Genomic DNA, 16,914 nt, shown 5'->3' with positions numbered 1-16,914 from the left:
CTTCAAGGCCTCCTCTCACCGATGAAGGATGATAAATTCAGTCAAAGGAAAGGCAGAATCCTGCTCTCTTGCCAGTTCAGCTACTTTCTATCCGCAGGGAAAGCATCCGTCATACAGACTGTATATGCTATTGCTTATCTAGAATATCCTGTCTCTTCCACACATGCCTCCTCCCAATCCTCTACACTCCATGTGCTTCCTCTTCATTTTCTTCCTCATCCCCATAATTCCGGCCCATTTCCTCGATCTTCCCCTCATCTCAGCCTTATCAATTGAGCTACACGGCAAACTCACGAGAAGCTCATGAAAACGACCTCCGTGAAGATCAGCAATTTCAAACCCTGTAGAACAATTCCCTTTCTTGCTCATCAGATTAAAAATACACCAAACAAGAAGGCCGTTCATCCAGTGAACACAGGCACAACTGTTGGTGTAGTGGGAAGCGCCTTTCAAACCCAGGCGCTAAAATGAGATGCCGAGTCCCGCTGTGTGGTACCAGAGATCATGATGCCAAGTGCGGAGTTACGACAGTGATATGTGTCGTGTCTCCCAGCAAGGGCACTTGGCATTATATGAATAAACTGCAAGGAAAAAGAAACACAACAAAACCTCTCATCCTGCAGGGTAAGCAGCTGGTACTGGGGTGGGGTAACACATCCAGCCACCTGAAATAACACCTGGAATAATCACCTTTACAGCACAGATTACTGATGTGAGCTCACAGGCTGTTACACAAGAAACAAGCAGATCCAGCTGTTGGTCCAGGGCACTGCTAAAGGCTTCTGTTTTATTACACAAGCCACAGCTACAATATAATTCCAGACCTGTTTCAGAGCAGACTGTAGGCCCAGCGCAGAGCCAGCAGCACACAGAGGATGCTGAACGTATCCTGTTTGAAAACGGGAGGCCACATGCTGAGCCACGTCCGTCTGTCCTCGCGCGGACGAGACCTGACGGAGCCCAGCGCAGGTGGGTGCTGCCAGAGCTCACCGCCCGCTCCTCGCTGGGTTCCTTCCCGAAACGCTACCAGATGGAACTTCCTGCAATAAAATAATAATGAGAAATAAATCTGTACCTACCTCATTTATATACAAACTGGTACCAGAACAACTTGCCGTTGGCAACTTTTGGCCTATTAAAATACCAACAACTGCGCAGGGAGACCACAGGCTCCCGAAGGCACGCACGAATTCCTCAGAAATGCAGCTACAAAGCTAGAGTCAACACTGACCGCAGCTCGAGAGCACAAAAAATAAACACACTAGAAGCCATTTAGGTTTTCCCTTGTATTCCAGAAATAAATATGTGTCTTAGAGGGTGTGGGGGGGCCACTTTCTCCTACCTCCCCTTGTCCTCAGCCAGGGAGGACAGTATTGCCATCCTGTACATCAAGAAGGCTACATGGCCCCAGTCTCAAAGCAGAACATTAATTTCCAATGAGTAATTTTTTGAGCCAAGGGCCGCTCAAGTCACCCAGATAAGGCTGTTGCTAAGAGTCAGCTGTCAAAGCAACGCCAGCTCAGAATCAGCGACGAGGGAGAAGTTTGAAAGCTGGCTGTATCCGAACGTATTTGCTGATGCTGTACACACAGCGTATCAGTTACAGAGCCCGAGATTACAGCTTCTGGTCAACAAAGCGGCCCCTGCCTGAGCAACGGCAGGCGGAACAGGAGCCAGAGCATGAACAGAGACTGTTCTTTACTCAACAGGATACAGCCCCCCTGGCAGGGAAGTTTTAATGTCATTCTGTTCATCTTGTGACAGGCTCCGACGCGGTGATCGGTGGCAGGAAGAGGCAAGTTTGGCACGAAACAAATCAAGCAGCACGAAGCCTCTGCGGTCAGACCTGAAGATGTAGCAGCCAGAGCCCAGAAAAGGTGCAAGAAATGCTCTGCAAATTCAAAGTGCAGCTTAAAATGATTTGTGGCACGGACCCTGCGGTGCTGTATCACTTCTGCACTTTTTCCCAACACTCTCAACTTGCCAGAAGTTAAACCTCATCCGCTGCTTCTGCTCTCATGACTTTCACCTACATTTAGTTATGTTGGTGGACTAAAACCCCTTTTATTCATCTTAGCCTCTAGTTTTTCTGTATTTGTTTCAGAATGCAAGTAGCGCAGGTACTATGCCTTAATATTATCTTAAACTAGGTTATATTTTATGGCAAATCATTTCTAGAGGCTGCATTCAAATGCCTCCTCCACTAACACCCCCAGCCCCCTCCCATGGCTGCAGCCGGGAAAGAAGGACGTTTGCATGTGAAGCTGCTCCGGACCATTAAAACTCGCTCTCTTGATTTGCATATTAGGAATACATTTATACATAGGGAAGGTCTACATCTTCAGACATGTTTGCAACAAAAGCACTTTTAAAATATGTTATCACACCACATGCTCTAGCAGAGGATAGAGCCAAGTGTACATAGCCCTAAAATATGGAACTGGGAGAACCGTTTAGAGCCACAAGCAGGTTTGTTCCTGTATTACACCCTGGCAATCCTGCTCAAAGCAGGAGGCAGAACTCAGCCACCGAGCCCCTACAGCTCATTTTCTTACCCTCCTGGGGATGCTGACTTGAGAAGAAACTATTTAGTTACCTAACCTCTGGTTTAAGGCAGATAGTAGTGAAGATTTAGATCTCAACCGGGCTGAATAAGTCCTTAAGTCTCTGATTAACCAAACAGTTAACAATTTTCCAGTATGGAAGAGCCAAACATGGTGAACCTAGTTACCTGAAGGATCCTGCAACCCCAGGCAAAGTGACTATTTACATGATGACAGTGAATCAGTTGATTTCCAGCTATCACCACTGAGACACAGCTGCATTTCAGAGGTGGTACAACTTGCACCTCCCTTCACAAAGGTGTCTGTATCACCAGCCATGTGTTAGTAAGGTGAAGCTTCTCCCCCTTTACATCCTACAGAAACTAAAAAGACCTAACGATGCTTTGCATAGTGCATAGCTGAGGACAGCAAGTAGCTTTAGGCTTGTACCTCCAAAAGGATGACAAAGCCACACTTACACAAAGCTGATCTCAGTCCACACAGAGCTACTGGTATGAGGTGCCTCCCCAAATATCAGTATTTCCTTTGGCTTTCTGGATGCAGCTTTACACACGCACACAAATATGCAGCGCAGGAAGTGGCCTTTCACTCTTACTCAGTTAAAAACTGCAAGGCCAACAACATTGTCGGTTCAGGCTTACGGCACCAAAATACTCAGACGCCAGACCACCCCACTGGGGTCAGCTCTTCCCAGGTCGAGCCTGCACACAAACAGCTGCTGGGCTGCACAACACCAGCCATGGTCTTTGTTCAAACTTGCGCAGGAGCGGAAAACCAAGCTGAACTGCTGCATGTGCTTGGCAACGTACAGTCCCAAAGGACTCACGGTCTGAGGTGCCTTCAGAAGCCAATGAGGAAGGTGGGAAATGCCCTCGAAGCTGCTCAACTCGTGCAAAACGGTCTTTCCTCCAAGTCAGGCAGGGGCTTTCAGAGGACAATCCCTCCCTTTAAATCCAGAAATACCAGAGTGAAACTGCTGGCATGCTAACAGAACAATGTAGGATGAAGTGTCAGGAGCCTGTGGATAACACCTGGCTTTCCACTTCACATCACACACTGGTAATGCTCACCGCCAGCACCCAGCCAGAAATCAATCAGCACCGAGGTAAAGAGCATCTGGCTGTCACTCAACATTAACTGACACTGTAAGCAGAGAACGGAGGGGATTTAATCAGGTCTTCCTCTTCCATAATGCCCAAAGATGTACATGTATGAGCTACATCAGCCTGTAGATTAAGGCACTCATTAGGACATGCAAGCTCTTGCCTGCACCGATCCCCAGATCCGAAAACTCCCGATGAGCTTATCATGTCATCTCTCTAGGAACAAAGACACACACACCCCCAAAAAGCTTCAAACTGGTACAAAACACAGCAGCCCATCTGCTTCACAAAAAACGGTTGCCATGAATACATCCCTACTGCTCTGCGCCTGCTATTTTTAAAGATACTTGGGAGGCAGCTGAATTCACTGGTTGTTGTGCTATTTAAGTATCTGGATTAATTCTATTCAAGGAATACACCGGTACTTCTCTGTGGGGAAATACAGCACCTGCCTGGCCTACACCTGGCTCAGACGCTTTTTCAGAAGAGCAGCTTCCGTAATCCAAGACAGGGGGATAAACACACAGACAATAGATGCTTTTCACGCAGAGCACTGTAAACTGAAACGGGTGAGTCTTATCCTCAGAAGCCTCCCCAGAATGTAAGGAGACTTTACAAAGAGAAGAGAAAGGACAAACCAAAGGAAATTTACAGCTGCAACTTTAGGCACTAAAACACCCAGGGTTTAATGCAAGGCCTGAGCACAGCAAGTGTAGAAAAGGGGTATCTGCCTGCAAGAAAAACAAACAAACAAACCAAAACAATCAACAAACAAACAAAACCCCCCAAAAACCCAAAAGAGGCAGATCCCCAAAGCTGAATGTGCTGACAGGACCTGGACCTTTTCCAGAGTGCCTTGAATTCCTAAGAGCGTTAAGTCTCCATGCATTTCAGACAGGTTCCCCCCAGTCCGGGCAGAGGTGTGAGCGGTTCACAGCCCGGGATGGGGGTCCCGGTCCAGGGTGAGCCCCACGGGACCCCCAGAACCAGGTCCCTCCAACCCAAGTGGACTTGGGACTGGGCCGGGCTGACGGAGCTGGCAGCGCGGCCTCCAACTCCTGCTCTGTCCATGGGTCAAATTAACCTGGTGCCACCCAGCAACTCATTGGATATATTGCATTATATCCCCACCTTTGTGCTGCCAAGGAAGTCTACTGTAAATAACGTGAAAAAAAATCTGTCTCCGGAGATTATCTTCTCAAGACAACACTCATCTTTCCACATCATAGGTCACTTAATTGAGAAAAAAAATGATTTAGTGTGCCCTATGAGAGGTTCCTACACCTGCTTCTCCCTTCCTCTGTTTACAGACTCCAAAAACCATGGGACACCTTGTTCAGATCAGTTCTCTGAAAATTCGTGGGCAGAGAGAGCTAAAGGTCCGCTCGATCAGAGCTGCACATCTCCTATTGCCACAGACGAAGCCCAAATTGATCGCAGAGCAAACACCAGACTTTTTTTACACAAGCAGCTCACATAAGGTGACCTGACAGACACTGTAACCTCCAACACAATCATTTTCTGCAAGGGGCTGATTTCAGAGAAACAATCACAGATCCTAAATAATGTCCAGACTTCCAACACAACACGGACACAGCATCTCCTTCCCTTTAATCTTTCCCCAGATCCAAATAGCATCAAAAAGGTCATGGCAATGACTAGAGGAGTACGGCAGAGCCACACAGCAACTCTTCACTGTTCCTGGAAACTCATCCCTCCTGAAGTTTCTCTAACTGCAATGGGGGAAAATATTTGGAAAAGGTCAAATGACTCAATACCACCGAGACCCGTAACTTCTCAAGCCGGAACAGGTTTCCATGTGCTTCCAGTTAAAGCACAGACAGGTTAGGGGAAAGGCGGCAAACCCAACAGCCGACTTCCCCTTGGCTCGTTTATAAGCAATCAAGCCGGCTGAGAGTAACGTATGTGTTTGGTTTAAATTACAGATGATTTGGCTGCTGGAACACATCTGCAACGCACCACGCTGAGCGAACCGCTGAACCCCGGCCAGCTCAGAAAACAACCCAGCACAACCCGGGCGCTGGCGGCACCAACGCCAGCGATAGCTCCTGGAAGCTGCTTTCAGGGCTGACAAGGAGGGGGAGATCAACATTTCTCAGCACAGGCTTTTCCTAAGACATCTTCCAGTTTAACTCATTTTATTAGGACTCCGGGAAGCAGAGGGGTTAATTTCTTTCCAAGTTCACACACTGTTTGAATTCCTCAGATAAGCTGCTTCCACCAAACCCAAGGATCTAGCCTCAGGGGAGGATGCTGTAAGGAAAAGCTCTTTTGATAAATTTTCTTCAAAAGAGAAATTAATTCAAAGTCCATTTTTGGAGGTGTTCCACGCCCACGGCTTCTACAGATTTCAGATGAGGTTGCACAGTGCCTCTGGAAGAAAACCCAAGCTTTGACTGCCCTACCTCTTCTGTTTGCAAGACAAAAATGTTTTGCACTTTTTCAATAAAACCTTCTCTCCTGAAATGAGAAAGCTCAGTGTGCAGCACCACAAAGAGGAACACCAGACTAAACCTGGCTTTAGCTCTGGCACGAAGCAGTTAACAGACAGCACAAACTAATTCCCTACCTTTAACGCTGAGCAGTCTCTCAGGAAAGAAAAAAAACAACAAAACAAAACCAAACAAGCTTTGAAAGCCACTGAAGGCTTCCTTCACATCTTGAGGCAGAAAGAAAGCAAGTCTGGGCTGTTATGGAATTCACGTTTGCATACTGCTGGTGATAATCTATGTGCATATTTGGAAACAAAGCAAGTTTTTATTAGCAATTAGTAGCAGGAATGGGGACAGACCTGCCTGAAGGACTTAGAGAAATGCCAACACACGATGACAGAACAACCTTATATAGGACGTGCAGCAGAACGATTCCAATCCGACAGATCACATGAAAAAGAATATACTGCAGCTACAAACTGGGAGATGCAATGGCATCAGTTTGAGGAGGCAAACTGCATCTTTAACACCAACAACTTTGACTCCAGGCAGCAGTTTTCCCTTGCACAGCAATTTGCAATGCAAAGCAAGCTACTTCCACTCTTAGCGAGAACAGCAATTCCAAAGCAAACTTGGGACGGGTTGATTTGCTTAGATACAGTGTTCTACAGAGTTGAGTTTCAAGCCATGCATGAAAGCAATACAGCACAGGGTCTGAACCAGCGCGTGAGAAACTGGGCAAGGAGGGGGAAGAAATAAAACAAAAAAAAGAGAGGATTTCATCCAGAAACACCAGTCCCTTTCAGGGGAATGACCTCCTGCTCCCTCCCCACATCTCTGAAAAATTCAATCCAGCTCTGATCAGCCAACACCACCCAGGTTCAGAGCTCTCCAGCTATGTCATTCCTCCGCTCTGGAGAAGGATGTGGCATGTGGGGCCCTACAAAAGAACTATTAAAATCCCATCAAGGGGTAGGCAAGTGGTAGCCATATGCTAAACCGCACAGCTAAATAACCAGGGAAAGAAGCACAGCCAGGAAGCAAGTCTGAAAGCAGCTTCTTACCTGGTAGATAAGCTGGCAAAGTCTCCTCCATCCAGCAGCCTGATTTTGCAGAACAGAACCCCATTCACAAAGGGGACAGCAGTCAGCTCTTCTAGAGTGAAACTTGTCTGAAATTTGAATTTCTTTTTCTTCATCAGGAAAGCCATGGGCAAATTCAGCGTGGAAAGCCCAGGAATTCCAAACAAGATGAGGGAGGAGCAGCTCAAAACACACACAGACAAGCGGAGGAACAGCACTCGTTCCAGAAGCGCAAGCAGGGAGTAAGATTCCAGTTCAGTTACAACGACGGCCCAGCTTCAAACGCACAATTCTCTTCTCTTTGGTGGTCGGATCTGGCTGTGGGATCATCGCCACGGCAGGCTTCAGGTGAGGAGGAAGAGGTCAGATTAAATCTCTGCAACATCTCCAAGGGAAAAGGGAAGGAGAGAAGTCGGTCTCAGCTCCAGACCAGCAGGAGCTGTCCCAGTTACAGGTTGCAGTGCTCTGTCTTCAGCACAACCCCTCCAGAAAGCATCTCTTGTGGGAAGTGGTCCTGAGTCTCTGAAGAAGGCTTAAGTCTGCAGGCAGCACGTTCAGAGAGCTTCCAGTTTCTCTCCTCCTCTTGTGCAACTCCTTGATACAGGTCTCCGGGTCAGCCTTTGGGAGGGAAATGAGTAAATTAGTCCCAGCTGGTCATGGGCTCCTCCTCCTCCTATAAAACCTGTTTGGATGGGTACTATTCAGTCCAGACTCATACCAGTCTTAGCCCCAATTAGCCTGGCCCCAACATCCTCTTTCCCCTTTTTGCCTAGAGCAAGCTTCACTGGTGTCATCTCCCTCCTAATTTGTTTTGCAAAACAGCTAATACAAATCTGCTCTATTCTCACCCATCATCTTAAGAGGCAGTTTACAGAGCAGGACCAGTCTAACACGTAGTCTAACAAGAGTAAGCAAAGGTGTATCAAGAAATGCAAAAATCTCTTTATTTTCTGGTTTTCTGACCAGCACAAAGTGTTAGCACCTGTATCTTACGAACGGAGAAACCAGCATGGAGGAAAGAAAACAGCAGTCTGCTCCAGATTACACAGTGTAACAACCGAATCAGGTCATCTGGCTTTCCAACAGCCAGGCCCACCGAGAACGCTGCCTTTCCCCAGCCCCAGCTCCACACCAAGCCGTGCGTTTTGGGGCTGGAGATGGACATTTCATTACATATTTATGCAACACCCTAAGCCAGGGAGGCAAGACCTGATTAGCATCTAAAAGGGACGAGGTTATGAACACGGGGCAGTAAACAAACCTCACCGATACTGAGAATTAATGACTGCAAACCAGCGCTAAGCTGGTGCTGCCTGCGCGGCTGAAGCCCCTCTCCTGTTTGGGCAGCAGAGGGGGGACCCAGCCGGTCCTGCCCGGGGCCGGGGCGCCCCCGCAGAGGCAGAGGGGACAGATTGGCGCCTGTTCCCCACCACCAGCCCCCTCTGCCCCTGCACCGAGCTGCAGCCAGGTCTCAGCTGCCTTCCAGCCCCTGGGATGTGCACCGAGACGCGGGCAGGTCTGAGCTCTCCGGACCACACGCAGGTCCCAGCCCGCCCCTGGCACACCTGGTCCGTGCACTGAGCTGCGCTCAGGTCTCAGCTCGCTTGTTGAGCCGCGCACCCGGTGCTGGCCAGGTCTCAGCCTGCCTCTCGGCCCTGCGAACCACACAGTGACCTGCAGCCAGGTCCCGGCCCCTCTCCGAGCCCCAGGGACCCAGCACGGACCCGCAGCCCCGCTCCGGCCCCCTGAACGCTGCGCTGAGCTGCAGCCAGGTCTCAGCCCCCCTCCCAATCCCAAAATAACGAGCCGACCTGCGGGAGATTTCAGCCCGCTTCCCGCCCCCCCTCCACTGACCTGCGGCCCGGTCCCGGCCCGGTTCCTGCCCGGCCTGGCCCTGCTCGCACCTCCTGCCCGCTCCTCCCCCGGCCGCCACCGCCGCCGCTGCTCCCCGCCACAGCCACCTCTGTCTGCGCTACGCCAACTGCGGCCGCTACGCCAACGCCGCAGGCAGGCACAAGGCAGAGCAACGCAGCCGCCGCGCTTCGGGAATACCAAACCGACACTACGTAACGCTCCCCCGCCGCCCTCCTCCCCGGAGACGGGGGACGGGAGAGGCGAGAGCGGCACCGATCGATTGGACAAGCAGCAAGGAGGCGGGCCGAGGACAACAAGACTTTGATTGGTTGCTCCGGCAAGGGGCGGGGAGGCAAGCGCGAGGATTGGCGGTGGAGGCTGTCGGTTTGGGTGAGGCCCGCCCCCATGCCTGAGGGGGTGGGCGGGATGCGGGGGTCCCTGCGGTGGCACCGGGGTCGCCTCGACGAACAGGGTAATGGGAGCGCAGGTTCCCGGGCAGTTGTGTGGCTGCCGGGGAGGAGGGTTCCTCGGGCCTTCTCGCTCCCCAGAGTGTCTGAACAAGTCCAGCAGCCCCGAGGTGGCACTGGGGAGCGTGGGGCTGGAGCGGGCTGGCAGGCGTCGGGCCCTGCAGCCTGCACTCGAGGTGAGGTGGTGGGAGAGGCACCTCAGGCAGACGTGGTCTGTCAGCGTCTTCAGTGCTGCCCCTTGACAGCCAAGCTCCCTGCCTTGTCCTTGTCCTGGTGCCTTCCCTGTCCAAACAGCTCCCGGTGACATCTCTTCAGACAGGTATGTCCCACACGCTGCAGACACCCTGCTCCTCAGACCTCACAAACATAGTGGTACAGCTGCCCTGTAACACCCCTCGGTGCCACACAGCGGTCAGGCTGACCAGCGGCATCCGGGCTGTCCTGGAGCACGATGGAGGCCCTGGCACCGCACACCCCCACGGGCAGGGCCAGGAGCTGGAGTCTGTGTGAGTGTGAGATGTGGCAACCAGTTAAACACATCTCTTCATCAAAATGGCTCCCTCCTGTTGCTATGTGCTGCTGCCGTGTCCTCTGCTGTGCCCGGGATCCCTGGTTAGGCAGGATTCCATCGTTTAAGGGCAAGCAGAACAAAATGTCTCGCCTTGTCCTGGAGGAGTCTGCAATCATCAACATGATTTGCCTATTTGTTTTTTTTTTTTTTAAGTTAGGGATGTGCCTAAGAGTCTCTGTGGCAGAGAAGTTGAGGCTCATATGGGAGGGACTTTTCCCAAGACTGATTTGCATGTCTGGCAAAGCCTGGATGAAAGCCTGAGAGTCCTCGCTCTCTTTGCCAGGCTTTGATGCCCAGACTCCTTGCCTTTAATCACTGCCGTCTATACAGACAACATCAGAGCTATCAAATATTTCTACCACAATGTGAGTCTTTAAAAAAAAAAATCTTCCAGGAAAACACATGGCAATACACTTGCATAAAGGTTTAAAAAATGGATCAAGCCAATGCATTGTGATTCTTGATTACCAAGTTAAACAGATACACAGACCTGGACCTGGGAAAACATTTCATATCAGTGCAGGGGATACCAGTCTTCCCATACAGCAGGGTTTGTGGAGGCTGCTTGTAAAGATAGAATTGAATCGTTCCATCAATGGATACTGGGTGTTTTCACGGCCTCAAGACATTGCTAGAGATGGGCTGGGCTTTTTGCTTTCTGTTTCTCAGTTTACTGGGAAAGAGCTCAGCCTGCTAAATGTTTAATAATTGTCAAACTGGGATGCTTGAATGCTGGAAGCATCTGAAGAATCCAGCCCAGTCCCTCAGGCTTCTCATTCCCTGAGTGTACTGCTGACAGACGTGTCGATTTGCCGCTTCCATCCCTAGGTGAGGGACACGCGATCTCTCTGTTTGTGGTGTGGGAGGAGGCCGTGTGTTATCTGGTATGATTCACTCTGATAAATAACCTCCTCGGAGGACTTCTTGTGTTTATAGCAACAGCCCCAAATGCTAAGGTTGACAGAGATTGTAATCCTTGCTGTTCTCACGCATATTTACTCTGCAGTTTTATCAGAAATATCTCTTGAAAATCTCAGTGTTTTTATAATTAATTCAGTAATGTGACTGATGTTAAAAATAAATGGATTTGGAAAAATGCCCAGTGAGCTGCTGAACAGTGTGTAATATAGCAACTGTAGCTGGATTCTCAGGGGTATGTGTATTTTCCTAACAAACGCGGTCTCATGACTTGGAGATTAAATCTTTATTAGTTCAAAATTCACCCTGTTGATTTTTCTGTGTTTATGCTGCATAATTGTTTCTGGCCAAATTCACATTTTTTAAAGGGACAGTGCTTCTCCAAACGTGCACCTCTGCGCATCTCAAAGGGGGGTGTGTTAGGCCAAGCCCCACGGAGGCACCACAGAGGGGCTGTGACTGTAGGGCCTCTCCGTCCATCTACTTCCCCATTGGCTTTATATTATTTTCTGATCCAGATCCAACCCATTCACTAAGGGGCCATGTGTGTGTGATCGAGGTGCTCTGATAGACCTGAATTCTCCTTACCCCAGACTCAAATGCTGTTATTTTTCCTCTAGGACCAAGTCCGCTCTGCTCCGTGAACCTCAGCCACATCTCTGACCTGTGTTCTCCCTGACCGGAGCCTTTCCTGATGTGCCACCGCCACTTCCTCAACTTTTGCTGGCTCAGGGCATTGTCTTATCAGTCCGGGATAATTTTATCAGTTTGGACTTTGCAGTTAAGTCTGGGCCTCACCTCTGCTCTCACCAGAGGTGTGTCTCGCCGGCCAGGGCTGGGATCTCTCTGCTCTGCTCACCTTGGGACTGCGGGGGAAAAGGAACAGAGGTGGCTTGTCTTGCTTCCTCCTTCCCCACTTTGAGGACTGAGATAAAGGGGAAAAACCCAGCAAGAGAAATTCAAAGTTCAGTGAGGTGAAGTGAGATGGATTCTGTAATGCGTTTGATGAGATATCAAATCCTATCTGTTATCCCAGGGGAATCCTAGATACATCAAGCCCTGTAAACTACATCATCAGCATCTTCCTCTGGAAAACATCATCACGCTAATCCATTTGTCCTAGCAGACAAATGATTAAAGTTTGAAAACTGAATTATACATGATGCTGCAACAGCGTCAACACAGTAATGGCTCTCCTCTGTTACACCTGTAACTGCTGTTACAATCGCTTTAATGAGCTTTTAGCCTCGTCATCCCAAGAGAAAAGATCATCACATGACACTGTCTGCTGTAAAGGTGTTCGTGGTGCTGCTGCTGGCCCAGCACCCGCTCTGAGGAGCTGCACGGGAGGTACGGGCTGGGCACCCGCCATGGGGAGGCGTTTCCTAAAGCTGGGGAGCCAAGCCCAGCCTGGGGAACTCCCAAAATAGGGCAGAGGTTGCAGCCCACCGGCACAGGACACTGCAGCGGTGTGAGCCCCGCCTGTAGCGTGCAGGCTGCTGGAAACCCCCTGAGGGGAGCAGGGATCTATCCCCATTACATGGGATTATCCTGTGGGGTGGAGTTATTCCAAGCTTGTGTCTTCTCAGCTTAATTTAATAACAGGCTGCAAGCTGTACTTTGATCTGCTTGTGTTTTTTGCTAGTTCCGTATTTAACTGATCATCATGAAGGCCAGAACTGTTTCACTTTCTGTGCCAGGCTGGCTTTCCTTTTGGAGTTGCAAAGGACACACCTGCATTGTGGGTGTCTGGCCTGCCAGGATAGAGGATCCTGTTATCCAGGGATGAAGGGAGCACAGGAATCTGGAGTCGGTGGATTCCTTTCCCCAAATATTTGGTTAGACCTGAAAATCCAGCTGCCTGGCTTTTTTTATTTACTGGTTTCCATATCTGCTCCAGTGTGTCCTGGGAATGTGTGGCATGACTCTCTGTTGCTTTCTGGGAGGCGTATCCGTGGAACGGGAGCTGGTTTGCCCCTTCCAAAATCTGCAGACTGGAATGCACTTTCCCTCAAGGCTCATTGTGTTTATTAAGCGTTATCCCTTGTCTGTATCCCAGGTGTCACCTCCAGCGCTCTCCCAGACAAGAGACTTGTTGGCCGTGGGCTCACCCACTGGTTCTGTGCTTTTGGCTGTTACCCCAAACGCAGCAGAAACAACTGTTATGTCTGTGGTTCCCACTTGACAACCTCTAATTTGGGATCCCAGACAGCAGAGTTAACAGAAACTGTCCCTGCTGGGGCTGAGCTTCTGCCTTGGGTTAATCACCTTGCGGGGCTGGGACCCAAGGGCTGGTGAGCCCAGTTTGAAGTTGATGTGGGCAAAACACAGCCTGGAAGCTGTGCGATCATTTGTGTGAGGCTTCTTGTTGGATGCTTTCAAGAAGGACAAAGAATCTTAAATGCTTCAATTTTCATACTTAACAGGCCACAGTTGTGCTGACAGCACCTGCTGGCAATAACCTCTCAGATGGCAACAGGAAAAAAACCCACAAAAATCCCCAGAAGAATGTTTTGCAGAAACAGGCTCGACAGACTTTAAAAGGACGCTGGAGATTTGGGTGAGTATGCAGGTGATATCATTCTGTCCCTCTGCGCGGATCCACTCCCAGAACTGCGATGTATCTATGGCAGCGCATTGTACTCGTGGGATACTGACTATTTATGTGTCTTCCACAAATCTTAAAACCTGTCCTTACAGAATTTGTGTGTGGGTTTTTTGTTTGTTTTGGTTTTGTTTTGTTTTTGTTTTTTTAAATTTTTGTATTTTGTGCCTGTGTGCACAGTTCTGCAGTGAACTCATCCCAAAGAGATCTACGAGCTCTTGGCATCTGCATGTCCTCTGCCAGCGTTTGTGGGAAGCAGAGGGACTCAGTTTGTGTTCCCAGGCATCCGGACTTTCCTAGGGCTGCAAGGCACTCCTCATCCCTGAACTCTGCCTGCTGATTTTCTTCCTCTACAGGCTCTCAGTCCTGAAAAGATTCACCAGTGAGAGGAGCCAGCAGGATCACAACAGGTCTGGACGACGAGGGCCATGTCTGGGACTTTGCTGCAGCTCAGGATGCTGTGCCTTGCCCCGCTGTGCAGTGCCATCTCCTGGAAAGCTGTGCCAGAGCTGCTCACATCACAACCAGAGTTTTGCTCCTGAGGCTGTTGCCTTTCACTACTGCAAAGTTCATCTCCTAACCCATCAGGAGTCCCCCACCAAACTGCTCTTCCTCCAGCAGGTATGAAGGACACTGCTCGCCCTCAGTTGTGAGGTACCTTGTGGTAGAAAGTTCCTGCACGGCTTTTTCCCTGCTCTTGATGCTGAATACAAATCTCTAGGTACAAAAAGAACAGCAGAGAAGCACAAATGAACATCTGTAGATGTTACTCCTCAGCTTTTGTTCCGTTTGGGCACCAGTTCCCCGTTCAGCCGAATGTCTGCATATACATTCACCCTCTAAGTGCCCTGTTAACCTCTTTTTTCCTTGGTTTTGACTTTAAGGGACACTTTTCTCTCTCCCTCTGCAAGTCTGATGATCTCGTCATGAGCAACAACCAAGCCCCTCATCACAGTGCTCACCCTGTATTTAAAATATTGCTACATCTTTTTAATGAGAAAAAAATGTGTATGCGGAACTTGCACCTGAATGCTGCTGGCTTGACTAAGCTCTATATTTATCCTGAAAAGACGAGAAAAATGGGTGGTTCCAAGAGCAACATGTTTACTCCTATGAAACAGTAACACAGCTTAAGTGCTTAGTCACTGAAAAAATGCACACTGCAATTTAAAGCCAAAGGCTGGTATTTCATCCATCATTTAGGCTATTGTGGCACCTTCTGAGCAGCTGGGAGATGGTGATACTTTGGTAATCCGGCACACACAATGAAATAACTAGTGCTCCAAGGTAAGGCTGTAAAAGCTGTGATTTGAAAAAGACCATAATTATGTAAATACAAGGCCACAATGTTCAAAAACAAGAAGAAAAGCCACCCTGGCACATGGCTGTTCACAGCTCCATTTGGCCATTTCTCAGTGAGGTTTCTGTGTTGCAAACTTGTCATGAACTCAGCCAGGAGCACACCAATGAACTGAAACAGCTTGGTTAGCAAAAAAGTATTTTTTATTAAAATTCATGTTTGTAAAGGAGAAATCATTACGCAAATGAGGTAAACCAACACATGTGACATAGTTTTCTCTTTAAAAATAAATTTCAGTTGAGCAATTGATTTGATTCCACGAAGTCTGCGAGGAAGAGTCAGGTGAGTGTTGCTCACGTGGTGAGATTCCGGACATGGCAAGAAGATGCAGCTGATGCTGCTCTGACTCAGAAGTCAGTGCCAAAGGCTCAGGAGGCTTCAGGGGCCAAATCCGTCTCACCATGCTGCTCTTTTCCTCCTGAGAAGTCTTGCAGACAAGTGGAGATGAGTATAGGCCAGGGACAGGCAGTGGTAGCCTCTTCACTTGTTGCTCTAACCACCCCACCAGCATCCCCCCAAAAAGGCTGTGTAAAGGTTTCATTTGATTGTGCAAATTCAATCCCTCATCAGTTGTTGCTCACCATGTCTCAGCCCTAAAGGCTGAGCAAATACCAGCAAATACCAGCTCTGAAAAAGTTCCATTTCAAAAGTAATATCTGGTAAGCAAAAAGCCTGTTAAATGTGACACACTGCACAAGGTACAGAGAGAAGAGTTACGCTTCCTTCTTTTGCCTTTTTTCTCCATGCATGTACAAGAGGAGCTTTTCATCTAAAAGTTTATGAAGTTACTGCAAGTTTATAAGAATCACATTCAGCATCGGTGAAATTAAGCTTTCTCATTGACAACCAAGCCTCACAGCCTGAACGACTGGAAGAAAAGTGGCTGCAAATATCGTTTTACCCTGTATAACGGTAACAAAATAGCGAGGTGAATCTCAGAGCTGTTTCTCAGAAAGCCACTGGAAGCCAGCTGGCAAAGTGACAAAAAACCGACTGTACTCGCCTCCAGCCCCTAACAAGTACGGAACAAATACCACCAGCAGAACCAAATAATGCTCCAAAATTCACTCAATTAAACCTGTGGCTGACAAACTCCTAAAAGCAGACTGTTGGGAATTACTGTGCAGCTGAAGCTCCGTAGTCCAGGTCCAATTTGACGGTTGAAGATGTTAGGAGGTGACAAATTACACACATGAGACAGAGATGGAGTTTCACCTGTTACACCTGAGTGAAACTCATCTAGGCCCTCATGTATTAACTACGCTGCGACAGGTAATACGTCGCTTCCGATATGTATCCCAGGACAGTATCTGGTAACCAAGGCATGAAATTTTAATCACATCTGCCAAGTTTCTAGTGAAATCTCATGACCACACGCAGATAAGAGCATGAGGTGAATGCACTATTTTAATCCCATTTATATCCTCAGGGGCCGTGGGTGGGATTTAAACTGCATGTAGGCTCGGTGCTAATCTGGACAGGCAGGATGTCATGCTGCAAGAGCAGAATCTTGAACTCTCAGTGCAGAGATGCTGTACCACGTCTGGCACCACATTTCCAGTAAATGCTTTCGGCAAGAGACAGAAATGTGTTCAATACCGTGCGCTGCAGTTTCTGGTAACTGTACCTTGGTGGCTGCAGTACTGTGGTATCACAACAAGACTCTCCAGGTTAGAAGTCAGTTAAAGGCTATAAATCTTGAGAGAGAGAGAGAGAGAGATGTCATACTTAGGAGAGCTTTTTTCCAATCAGAAATTAAAAAAACCCTGTCTTTATTGTTTGAGGAACTAAAGCAACCAATGTTAAGTTGCGGGTTTATTACATGTCCTGCTATGGCTCTGTATGATGAGTCTGAAAAGGCAGATTAGCATAAGATTAGCAGAGAAAGAAAAGTGTTCAGGCTCAGCAAGTCTCCAAGGCGAGCCATTTCACATCGG

At 48.7% G+C, this 16,914-nt stretch overlaps 1 protein-coding gene across 4 annotated transcripts in view; it reads right to left on the bottom strand.

Annotated features, from left to right (window-relative positions):
- The window catches only part of EEIG1 (estrogen-induced osteoclastogenesis regulator 1), a 37,421-nt gene extending 28,131 nt beyond the window's left edge, over window positions 1-9,290 (bottom strand). For all 4 annotated transcript variants that reach the window (XR_013922993.1, XM_080355683.1, XM_080355684.1 and 1 more), the window contains exons 1-2: window positions 9,057-9,290; window positions 7,185-7,820 (exon numbers count right to left, since the gene is read on the bottom strand). Coding sequence is in view for 3 of the 4 variants with exons in the window: in XM_080355683.1 (XP_080211809.1) it covers window positions 7,185-7,330 (146 nt within the window). In the remaining variant the exon portion in view is untranslated. The remainder of the gene's footprint in view (window positions 1-7,184; window positions 7,821-9,056) is intronic.
- Between the last annotated feature and the right edge of the window lie 7,624 nt (window positions 9,291-16,914).

This window comes from Nesoenas mayeri (assembly GCF_963082525.1).
Source record: "Nesoenas mayeri genome assembly, chromosome: 18".
NCBI lineage: Eukaryota > Metazoa > Chordata > Aves > Columbiformes > Columbidae > Nesoenas > Nesoenas mayeri.
The sequence above is the reverse complement of the archived record's forward strand: the minus strand, read 5'-3'. Positions and strand labels throughout refer to the sequence as shown.